The 12377-nt window shown below is 45.2% G+C and overlaps 1 protein-coding gene and 1 long non-coding RNA gene across 5 annotated transcripts in view; one reads left to right on the top strand and one right to left on the bottom strand.

Moving 5' to 3' along the window:
- Positions 1 to 7173, top strand: part of SLC2A9 (solute carrier family 2 member 9) — a gene marked incomplete at its 3' end in the record, with an annotated part of 83517 nt that extends 76344 nt beyond the window's left edge. For all 4 annotated transcript variants that reach the window (XM_081207698.1, XM_081207696.1, XM_081207697.1 and 1 more), the window contains 2 exons: positions 568 to 695; positions 6919 to 7173. In XM_081207698.1, coding sequence (XP_081063824.1) covers positions 568 to 695; positions 6919 to 7173 — 383 coding nt within the window. The remainder of the gene's footprint in view (positions 1 to 567; positions 696 to 6918) is intronic.
- Positions 7174 to 7180: 7 nt separating this feature from the next.
- Positions 7181 to 11456, bottom strand: LOC308594641. Its single transcript, XR_014011507.1, has 2 exons — positions 9482 to 11456; positions 7181 to 8490 (listed from the first exon to the last, which is right to left on the bottom strand). It is a non-coding gene; the product is annotated as an uncharacterized lncRNA (long non-coding RNA).
- Between the last annotated feature and the right edge of the window lie 921 nt (positions 11457 to 12377).

Genomic DNA, 12377 nt, shown 5'->3' with positions numbered 1-12377 from the left:
GTCAAATTCAGGGAAGATAAGACCTCAGCCCTAATGCAGTTAGCCCATTCAGAAGGCACTTTCATCGTGCTCAGCTCTGCATTGTTTTACAAATTTTACCCTATTTTGACAGTTGATGTGTGATATTGCAATGTAAAAGGGAAGCTTTGTTGACTGAATGCTGCAATCCTAAACATATTTTCCCCAAATTTACATTATGTACTGTGGAATCAAAGTTTTAATGTTCTCAGCTGGTTCTCAGCAGGGCTAGAGGAGCCTAATATGGGAAGGATCTCAGTTTTCCTTACATGTCATTTTGAAACTACACTACTGCTTTAGATTTTTAGCTAGTATTTTTAGCCCCCAATGCAACAGTCTTAATATGATTTAAGGTGTTTTGTTAGCCATTCTGATGGCCCTTTGTTCAGACCACGCATGTGGGATATATATGGTACTGTTTCTGCACCAATGCCAAGCCTATTACTAATGTATTTTAGTGAAAAGAAGTCAGAGATGGTGAGCTGAAACATGAAAATTTGTGGGGGGTTTTATTTACCGATCATCGTACCCTTGTCTTTTTTGTTGCAGGTGGGATCCCATTTGTCCTTACGGGAGAGTTCTTTGCTCAGTCTCAAAGGCCCGCTGCATTCATGATTGCTGGGATAACAAACTGGCTCTGTAACTTTGCTGTTGGACTTCTTTTCCCTTACATTCAGGTATGAGCAGTCTTAACATTAACTTAGCTGTTTGGACTGTTGCCAGAAATGGAAAGTGCCTTAATTCTCACCATAAACCCAAAGACTTTTGGATAATGAATGAAACCAAATCCAAACCCATACAAGCTAGCACTGGCCTTCTTTTGTCCCGTTGTTTGTAGTCCCAGCCCTGCAGCTTTTAAAGGCAGCAGGTCTAAAAAGTCTCAAGGAAAGCGAAGATGCCCTGAACAGAATGGCTACTCAGATTCACCACTGATTCAGCTCAGCCTCCACAAGGGAGGATGATTTAAATTTACCTCATTTGTAGTTTCTGTATGTTGCCAAGTAGAGTAAAGGAGGTGGCCAGCCTTTTTCATTCCTCTCCCAAATATTGGACACTGTTGTTCAAGTGTTAGTACTGTTTTTAAAGTGTGTAGTCCTTATGGCTGCACAGAATACTTGGATGTGTGTGATAAAGGACTGGATCCAAACTTAGGTTTAATTGAAATCAATAAGGCAAATTAGACAAAATATAAGACCCACTGGTTTCAGTGGGGGGAAAGTACAATTAACTCATTGAGTTAATGTCCTTAAGGACGTCTTATGGATTACTTCAAATCTGTTCTACTGTTGGACAATACTGTTAAATATACTTCAAATCAGCTCCTTGAGCTCCACAGCTCCATGCATGGCTGCTTCTTGGGATGGATGAAGGTGGATTGTGATCACCCCACAGAAGGAACACATGTCAGCATCAGATAAGCAGGGCCAACAACAACAACAATAATTTATTATTTATACCCCGCCCATCTGGCTGTGTTTCCCCAGCCACTCTGGGCGGCTTCCAACAGAATATTAAAATACAATAGTCTATTAAACATTAAAAGCTTCCCTAAACAGGGCAAGGGGAGACGACCGCCTCAGGTGGCAGGATCCATGGGGGCAGCTGATTTGGCTTCCAAAGAACGCATCACTGGCATTGGAGACTGAATCAGCCTCCTTCCCAACGCCGCCTCTACAGTTGTCTGTCGGGAAATAGGAGGTGCTACTGGTCGCTTTCCACCCCTAGGGAGGAAATGTTGGGGGCTGACCTCCAGGGTCTCCTGGGCCCTTTCCCCCACGGCAACAACCTTTGATTCCCACTTCAACCATCACATAAAGGTTGATTTTATTCCCCTGCCCTCCGTTCCTGATATAGATCTTCGCTCAGCGCTTCTTTCCTGGTGGGGGACTGCTTTTGTGGTTTGTCTCAGGTGCCAAAATGTCTTGGGCCGGTCCTGCGCATCAGATACACATTGTCATCCCTATCAGATAAGAAGGGCATAAACCCAAGTAGCATATCTTAAATTTGCTGAGATTAAACCCAGTTATTAAGAGCAGAGTTTTGACACAAGACAGAAGAAGCACCCATCCCCGGGTCCTGTTTTTCAAAAGTAAAACAATTAAATATTTTTATACCTACATGCAATTAGGATTCATTTTGGCATGTTAACCCAGCTCTTATTCAGAAGAGAGAGGAATTGTAATAAGTCAGTTTTCCAGATCTTCTCGGATCCACTAGCAGTGGAGCTTCTTGCTAACAATACATAGGCTCAGCTTGCCCTGAGATCGAAACTGATGTGATGAATCCTGACAGTACATTCCAGGGACTCTCAGGTCTCATGAACTAGTGAATATTTACATTTCTTTGGTATCCTGCTTAAAGGTGTATCTGCCCAAGGCATAAAGGCTCTTTTGATGCATGTGGGCAGTGAAGAGATGGGCTGAGCATCTATGAAAATCAAAGGATCAGAGTTTAGCATGAGCTCATAGTCACAAATGTATTTCAGTCTCTTTCTGAAAATGTGTCAACATGGCGAGTTTCAGCCCCTCAAACTGGTTACCTGCCAAAACACAGTTTTAATGGTCAGATAAATAAAGGCGCAGTTCACATCATTATGTTCCTGATGTGATTGTTGTTTTTTTAAGTCTCCATATGCCAACAAGGAGTTAAATAGGCTCAGTCTCTCATCATTAGATGGCAGCAGGAACCCTGGTTTGTGAGGGCACCTGTTCTATGGCTTCTGGGTCAGTGGCGTAGCGTGGGGGTGCAGGGGGGGGGGGCGTGCTCGCCGCCTCCGGAGTCACCGAAGAGCCTCGGGCGCAGGCTGTAGCAGAGCCCCATGTCTCGCGGAACCGACGAGCTGGCAGCGGCTCTCAGCGCTGGCGCCGGTCCCCGCGCGTCAGGGCCGCGGAGGGCGCGCCAGGCAGCCCCTCCTCACAGCCCTGCCGCTGCTGCTGCAGCTGCTGGGCCATGTTGCATTTTCCTCGCCTCTCTGCCCTCCTCCGGGCAAGCGGCGTTGTTTGGGCAGCAGCACCAGCGGCAACTCGCCTCAGATCACCTGACACGGACCCGCAGCCGTGGCTACCTTACCGTAAATACCCCAGCCCAGGCAGCAGCAAGAAGAAGCTGGCAGTGGCGGCAGGTTAGGGGTTAGGGGGCGCTAATTACTTGCCTTGCCCCGGGTGCTGACAACCCACGCTACGCCACTGTTCTGGGTATCTCTTGGTTATTGCCTTCCTTCACAAGTGAGTCTTTGAAACTGCATAGTTTGGTCAGAAGGTGAAGTAAGAGCAAGTGCAATACAAAAATATACAGTCCATTAAATAGACACATTAACATTTCTGCTTATTCTTTTTGTATAAGCTGCAGAAGAGCAGGATATACATGCTAAATAACAGTGTGGTTTTTGCATTGTTTTATAATTCTGCATTATTATTGATCTGTCTCCAAGCATTAACAGCTTGCTTCACACCTCATTTTCTGCACATGTTTTCTTCTCTCATCCACCGCAGGATTTCTTTATTGAGATCTTTTCTTTCCCTGAAAGTGAATAAGTGCATGAGATTGTGTTTCTCTTCCCCTTTTTGCCATGTAGACAGCGCTGGATTGCCCAGTAACAGCACATGCTTAGGGCGCCAGCAAAGCAGCAGCACCAAAAAATTGAGGAGATTGTTTTTGACATAATTTTATTTTTTATTTTCAATAAATGCATCAAACTAATCCTCATGGCCAAAAAAACAGAACTTAGACTTTCTTACACTCTACTACGTAATTTTATTTTCTGGTTTAGTATTGTTTTATGTTTAATTTTATATGGGGACACCATCATATTTTCAGTGCTTAGGGTCTCTAAAGGTCTGGCCCTGCAAATTATAGTCCATAGCAAATGGAACACCGCCCAGGCATGAGCACGGACGCGGACTTATAAAAAATATTGGGGGGGGGGCCCGGGAAAGCTCATGAATAATAAATAAGCTCATGAATATGCAAATAAAGTGGCGCCGCCTCCTCGTGAGTGAATAGCACCTATTAATCAGCTCCGGAGCGGAAATTGGGGGGAGCTTTTGCTCGGGAGGGAGGGCAGGAGGCATGCAGCCCGATCCTGTGCATTTTGGGCTGGGGGAGGGGCGGCGATGGCGCTCTGCTGGAGGGGCGCCGGAGATTATTGGGGGGGCGGAGCCCCCCCAAACGAATTTTTGAGGGGGCTCGGGCCCCCTCAAGCCCCATGGAGTCGGCGCCTATGGGCATGAGTAATCATGCGCCTTTAGCAGCAGATGCTCACTGCTGAAATCTGCCATTTTAAAAAGTGGATGAATTTTGTTTTAAAGATTACTTTCATTTTGCAAAAAGGAAGTAGATTATCCACTTCCCCCCTGTGAATTATGAAAAGAATGCAAGGAGCCTCCAAGGATCTTTGCTACATTTGGTCAGTTTCCTAAAAGTTTGTAATTCCATAAACTTGCGAAAGTAGCACTGCCAGTGTGATTGTGTTTTGCCGTGAAGTCTTATGCGTGTTTCAGAAGCAAGTCCTACTCTTTTCAAGGGATTGCTGCCTTAATTAATGTAGTTCCGTGCTCGTTGCTGTATTTCAGCATGGGTAGAACATTCTGTCAGCTTTAGTGTGGAACATTTTGAGGATGACAAATCTGGTTACAGAGACAGAACATCTCCCTTGCCAACGCTTTATAAATTGCCCTCTCCCTAGTTCCTACCATCACCACACAATTGGACAGTGATTCTAAGAGCGTCAGATGCAGATGCTCTCTAGGGAATTTCAGGAAGGACTTCCCCCAATGTATTAATGGACCAGGACTCCCTTTCCTTCAGGGGGGAGGACCAGGAGTCTTGTTCCTTCAGTCTCACACAGTCAGCGTGATGCAGAAATGTGCTGTATACCACATATCGGTGGGATAAACTGGGTAACTCTTTGACTTTCTGTGTCAGCTACATCTGCACTTGTGTTACTTATAGACAGGCTTAAAATGCACGCTCACAGCAGCAACTTCAACACCTTCACAGATCTAGCTAAAATCAGGCCCCTGAGGCAGCTGATAACATAAAATTGCCAGCAGAGGGCTGTATCCGTCACTGCCATTGTTGGAGTGGGACAGACTTTCATTCATGTGATGGGACGTCTTTCTCTCATTGTCGACCTCCTCCTCCTTTGTGTGCACCTTCAAAATCTGCTCCAGTGGGTTGGGGCATCCTCCAGAACAGATTTTTTTGGGTGGGGGGTTTGGGGACACTGCAAGAGGAGGACAGGGAGGGAGACATTTCATTTTGTGAGTGGAATCTCACTCATTATCATCATCATCATCATCATTTATTCATTTACAGTGGTGCCTCCCAAGACGAAAAGAATCCATTCTGTGATTCTCTTCGTCTAGCGGTTTTTTCGTCTTGTGAAGCAAGCCCATTGACGGATTAGCACTATTAGTGGCTTTTAGCGGCTTTTAGCGGCTTTTAGCGGCTTATCGGCTTATCGGATCAGCTGATAAGCAGCTTAGCGGCTTAGAAAAAGGGGGGGAAAACGCAGGAACTCGCAAGACATTTTCGTCTTGCGAAGCAAGCCCATAGGAAATTCGTTTTGCGAAGCACCTCCAAAACGGAAAACTCTTTCGTCTAGCGAGTTTTCCGTCTTGCGAGGCATTCGTCTTGCGGGGCACCACTGTATTTTAAATACTGCCCTTGATCCAAGGATCACAGGGCAGTTTACAGTATAAAATTAACACAGAAATACGTAGCATAATAACAAACAATAACAATAACCCCACCGCCACACACGTAAAAGGCCGTTGCTTAATTAGCCAAAGGCCTGGGAGAAGAGGAGTGCATTTGCTGGTGCCTAAAGATATGCAGTGACGGTGCCTGGTGGGCCTCTATGGGGTGAGCATCCCTCAAGTGGGGAGCCACTGCAGAAAAGGCCCGTTCTTGGGTTGCCACTCTCTGGACCTCTTGCAGAGGAGGCACACAAAGAGGGGCCTGAGATGATGATCACAGGATCCATATGGGCAGAGGTATTGTGGTCCTGAATTGTTAAGGCTTTATAGGTGAAAACTAGCACTGTGAACTGGGCCTGGAAACTAACTGGCAGTCAGTGCAATTGGACCAGGATCGGTGTCATATGCTCAAACCGTCTTGCCCCAGTGAGCTACCTGGCACTGCGCAGCACTGGATACAACCTAAGATAATAAAAAGCTGACATGACCTCACATTGTTCCAGGGCATTGTGGGGATTTTTGAAATGTCAGCTGGCAGCATGAAGGATCAGGAGGGCACTGGTAATTTTCACACACATCCCAAATGTTACTTCACCCCAAAAATAATTGAAGTTTCCCCCCTTAGCCACTGCTAAATAGGGTGGCAAAACTGGAATATTTCCCTGCAGCTGTGCATCTCATAAGTGGAAGGCAGCTGTGATTTGTTGTGGCACCCTGTTGGCTGCTAACTCAGTGGCAAACCTTAGTGTGCCCCAGAATATTCCACGATTGCCCTTGCTTGAAGCCGTGCCTGGTTGGTTCCTTCATAATTGAATTATTCATGTTTTAAAAGAGCATGGCTTGTACCAGTCAGTGGTTGATAACAACGACAGCTATTTCAAACTAGTTGCATTAATTACCTTTTAGTTCACTCCTGGGTGATTTTCTATAGGTCTTGTTGCTAAGAGCCTCATGGCTTTTGACAGGACTCTGTTTCTAAAATGAGAGGAAGCTGGGGCTGAACCTTATCTAGAGTCGAGGTCTCTGCGCTAGAAGCTCCAATCTCAGACTTGAGGTGTAGGGGTGGATCCTCGTTAATTAAAAAAGGAAGTGCTCTTTTCTTTATATTGTACCCCTCACATGTTCTCAAAATGATTTCTGTTTGTTGTTTTTGTGCTATTAGTAATGCTGGTGGTGTGTCCGTTTTGCTTTGTTTTTTCAGAAAGGTTTGCAGACATACTGTTTCCTGGTGTTTGCTGTCGTCTGTCTTGCTGGTGCCACTTTCCTTTTCTTTGTTCTGCCTGAAACAAAAAACAAGACTCTTGCTGAAATCAACCAGGCATTTGCCAGGAAGAAGGTGCCTTTAGAAATCCGTGAAATGGACCAGTTTGAAGCCAAGAGCAAATCAATGCAAGAACAAGAGCACAACTTGTCTTCTACACTGGAAAATGGAGAATCCAAAAACAGGATAGTCTAAAATTATCTTTAATAGGAATATTTTTGCATCTTATGTTTTGGTCACCACAATCATTCCTTCAGCCTAGAAATTTTTTTGTTCTCAATGTGGTCATAACCAGGGTTGATCTGTGGTACAGGAGATGGCAAAGTATAATTCAAAATTAACAGAAGGAAATAATGGAGAGGAGGGTTGCTCAAGGAAGTGAAACTGGTCATTGATTCGTTTAAATGTATGCAAATTCAAAACGGATAATTGTTTTCTGAGGCAGAGGGTGGTGAGTGGGAAGCAGTTGATCAAAGGGCCCATCAGCATTTCCAATTGGCTGCAGTTTTGGGCCTTCCATGCTTATCAGCGATAGGAGGCTGGGTCCATCATTCTTGCTCCAGGCTCTGGAGTTTGCCACAGGGGGCCCTTTTAGGAGTCACTCACTACTCTGCTTCCTTGCTGCTGATACTGTCCGCTGGACCTGGCCACTTACTTGCCACTTCTGGGGCAAGAAGCCTTTGAATGTTTCCTGGTAATTTTTCCAGTGTCCCCTCAAAATCTGAAGGAGCAGAATCTGCTGTAGTGGAAGCTTCAAAGGCACTAGACAAGGATTAATTTGATCTATGAGAACTGGCTGCCTGGCTACTGGGGGCTGGTAGCTGCAGCTAGTAGCTTCCTGCTGCCTCTCTATAGTGTGGAGCTGCGTGTTCTGTGGGGAGATCAGCTACTCTGAAAGTAATTCCCAAAGAAGTCCTGTAGATGCAAAGTTACTTCGGTGCTTCCATTAAGGGAAAAGTGACATTTCCCATGTTGATGGTACACAATCTGATAAACAGCTGCTCACCTCCTTGATTGAGCTTGTAGTCGTGTTCAAAGAAGAACTGTTAAACAGGTGACTTTATATGCACTGTGCATGCTAAGGATTCCTTGGACTCTTACACCCAAGTTCATGTTTAAGGAATTATTTGAATCTCAGGTTTTTTACCACCTGATTAATCCGTGTCATTTCCTACTTTTAAACGAAATCAGGGCCCCACTCTGCTTTTGTGGGCTATTTTTATTCAAGCCAGATTAGAACTTTTAGTGTATCAGAATAGTTTTCATGAAGTGGCAGCTGTTTTGTAAATAAAACCAACTGAATCTGTATATATTTTGAAATCTAACCAACAATGTATAGCGTGTGCACTTATCTTCAGCCTGAGCCAGTCCAGGTTTAATCATGTAAATAGTTCATGATTGCGGTGTATCTGATTTAGGCTTTGTGAATTTCTCAGATCATATATTAAGCTTGATAACAGACACAAAATCTAAGAAGCCCAGCATTTCAGAAGAAAGGTGCCACAATAGGTGCTTTGTCTAGATCAGTGTTTCCCAACCGGTGTTCCGCGGCACACTAGTGTGCCGCGAGACGTTGCCTGGTGTGCCGTGGGAGGGAGGCGGGCAAGTTGGGCGGCGAGAGGCGGGGCAGCGGCGGCGAGGAGAGGCCGCCCAGCGCGGGGCTCTCGCCGTCTGCCTGCCTGGCTGCCTGCGTGGCGCTGACGTCACGGGGCTGTAACGTGCCCCACATAGGCACATGCGGGGCGGCGAGCGAGCGAGCTCCCACATCCCATCGCCGCTCGCTTCGGCCGGCCTACTGGGCTGTCGCAGGCGGAAGGCCTGCGCATGCGCGAGGTTTTCGCGCCTTCAGGATTCCCTTCACGCCTTCCTCCTCCCGGGTCCTTGAGAGCGCGGGAAGCGGCAGCGCGAGACCGGCGTTGAGCCTGGTAGGTATTGCGCTTGCCAAGGCAGTCATTTGGGAAATGAAAACTTGCAAAGCAAGCAACGAGTTCAATCTGAAGTACGTCTTTGCTTAATATCCTGTATCTGAAACCTGTTCTGCCCCCTCCCCCACACTTGGTGCCATTTTCATCTACACATGCAGCAGAGTAAGTTGACCCAGAATAGTACCAATTCAGATGGCAGATGGGAGAATGACAGTGCTGAATGCTTTCCCATGTAGAACAGTCCCTGCAAATAAAAACCTAGCATATTTGGAAGAGGGATGCTAGCCTAACCATTACCTTCTATGCTGTTACTATTTTTTTATTTTTTTTTTACATAAGTAAAAAGTGACCTTTCCCCATCTGGCATGATACAAGCCCATTCTTACAACTCAGAATTTTTTCGACTATTTCAGCTAAATATGTAGAATATGCCTTCATTGATTCCTATTAAAGAGAGTTACTTTATATATAGTCAATATAGGCACAGAGTTAATTTTTTAAACATTTTCTAATGGTGGTGTGCCTTGAGATTTTTTTCATGAAACAAGTGTGCCTTTGCCCAAAAAAGGTTGGGAAACACTGGTCTAGATGAAAGGTGTGTCCCTAGCCTGAAATAGCATTGCCAAGGAAGTGGTTTGTATATGAGAGAGAAAGACTTCTGATTTTTTTTACGTTCAATTGTATTGTTGTCTTCCTTTGAATCATATTGATATAAAACTAGGATGATGGTAGTAGATTCATCCTGTTTGAAAAGTACTGCTGATTGGAGCTGGAACTTCATTCCATCCATCTATGGTTGTTTTTCGAGTGTGTGTGTTGTCAGTGCTGGGCTTGTTCATTTACTGGGACTTGGTATGCCTTGAGCCTTGAGAGTTCAAAACAGCCCCAGTGTGACTAGGTTGGGGCCTTGATTAGAAATGTATGTCCAATATATTAAGATACCTGGATCCATTTAAGGCCGCTGGGGTAATTAGGTTTTGTAATACAGCAATTCTATTGAGGGGTAAGATCAATGGTAAAAATAACTTATCTGGGTAATAGATAAGCCTCCGTTGAAACCAGTGTCTAGCATCCTTTTCAGTTCCCTAAAGACTAACAGACCTGTTCTCCCAAGAGAAGTGGAGCTGGCAGGTAAGGGCTTGCAGCAGATCCTTCCATTTCCTAAAGCTTTGGGCAGCTGCCCAACTTTTAATGGGTGTTGGTGCTGTGCTGGCCTTGCCAACTTCAGCATCAGTTACCAACATTAGATGATTCCCTTACCAGACTCAGCTGGCAGTCTTGTACTGGGTATGCTGGTGGTCCGTGGAAAGCCATTTTTTCCTCCAGGTCAAATTAATTGTTTTGTTTCCCCATAGTTGTGGGGAAGCTAGATTAAAGCAAAGTTCCGTACCTTGTCAAACTCTGTACTTCCCTGTGAATGCTCCCTCCCCACATATCGCCCTAGAGTTGACCAGGTAGGTATCAGGCAGCAGTCCGGATAATTAAGGGGGGGGGGAGAAGAAGAAGAGTTTGGATTTGATATCACGCTTTATCACTACCCTAGCGAGTCTCAAAGCGGCTAACATTCTCTTTTCCCTTCCTCCCCAACAAACACTCTGTGAGGTGAGTGGGGCTGAGAGACTTCAGAGAAGTGTGACTTGCCCAAGGTCACCCAGCAAGAGTTTCACAGGCTCCCAATAATAATCATTGTTGCTCATTTTGCTACACATTTCAGCTATGTTCAAGTTTAGGGTATGCTGGAAATACCCAATATCTATAAAGAACCTTCTAAGGTCTCATCCTGTTCCTGTGGAGTAGGCAGCCTGCAGCTTTACTTGCTTTTACTCTTTTGCTGACGTAACTTCAACAAAAATGGACGAATGCATTGTGGGTATTCTTGTCGGGTGTGCTTAATAGACCACAATGGAACCAATGGATGTTTGTTTTTTATGTTTGGTTATCTTTCGCAAAATTCTGAAAGGCTACAGTCCTACATCTCTGCTTACATGTAAGTAAGCACCATTTCACTCAGTAAGACTTGCATTTTGAGCAGACGGGATTCTGCCCATTCAGGTTTTTGATTTTTCTCTGTTCCTTAGCTTCCAGGCTACTCAGGAGCCAACTAAAACCGTAGCACTGGAGCCCAAAAATGATTGGGTCAATATTTTTATTTGATCAATATTACATGTATGATTCAGGTTATTATATGACTGTAATCCAGAAAACATTAAAGTATAGCTGCTAATTTTCACTTGTATGGTGCATGTTTTCTCCTGTTTTTGTTTTTCCTTTTTCCTTTGACACACCTTTAAATTATTTCCATTCTGTTTTGGAGGAAAAAACAGCAAGGCATTTAGTGACACTTTAAAAGACTCTGCAGTTGTGAAAGCTCATTGTGCATTCTTTGCATGCATCCAGACGACAGCTGAATTGCCAGGGTTTTGTACTTCCTACATTTCATTTGTCTTTGACTTCATGTCTTACCCTCCTTCACCCCATCCTGGTGTGTGTGCATGTGTGTTTATATGCACACAGCTGCAGATAACACTTGACACACCCAATGAAGCAGATTCTGGCCCACAAAGGCTCATGCCATAATAAATTTGTTTCTGTTCTTATATTATTAAGACTTTTTGTTTTTGCATTCAATTACTGTGACAGTCAAATATGGACTTGATAAAACCAAGACTTTAAGGCTGAAATCATGCTCCTCATTCCTAATGTGTGCATCTAAAGAATAGGTTGGTGGTGGCGTTGTTTAAATTTGTATTGCACTCCTCCTCCCCAAGGAGCCCTGGGTGGCAAACACACACACAGAGAGAGAGCATTTTAAAAATAGTTAAAACATCTAAAAAGAGGTACAGTTAACAGCATTCTTCCATCCAGTGATCTCAGGGTTGCCACGGGTAAAAGGGAATGTTTTCTAATTCCCCCTGAAAGTTAATAATGATGGAAACAAATTCACCAGCACCAAGGAAGGCCTCACCTGCTTATTGTAGGGTCCAAGATGGGTTGATATTGAGGAATATGTTATTTTCGGTACTTGAGTCTCAAGCCATTTAGGACCTTAAATGCTAATGCTGTACCAACGCCTTGAATTGGACCCGGTAGCTCATCGGCAGTCAGGGCAGTTCTTTCCAGAACAGTGACACGGTCTCATTGGCGGCCCTGCTGACTGACCCAGGGGCTGCATTCTGCACTAGTTCCCCCTCCCTGCCCCCCAGCCATCTTCAAGTAGTGCAAGTGGAAGGTCTCTCAGGGATGGACAACTGGGGCCAACTTTTCCTGCTCTAGAAATGGCTGTAGTGGGCAAAGCAGTCTCAGTCTAGGCCAGGGGTCTGCAACCTGCGGCTCCAGAGCCGCATGTGGCTCTTTTACATCTTTGCTGTGGCTCCGGGGCGGATACTAGCGAGGGGAGGAGGCGCATTGTGCGCCCCAACACTCCTCACTGTGGCGGGCGCTGTACTGGCTGTGACGTCACATGGGGGCGGTGCG

This window comes from Podarcis bocagei, assembly GCF_964188305.1.
Source record: "Podarcis bocagei genome assembly, chromosome: 9".
NCBI lineage: Eukaryota > Metazoa > Chordata > Lepidosauria > Squamata > Lacertidae > Podarcis > Podarcis bocagei.
This window is presented reverse-complemented; position numbering and strand designations above follow the sequence as displayed.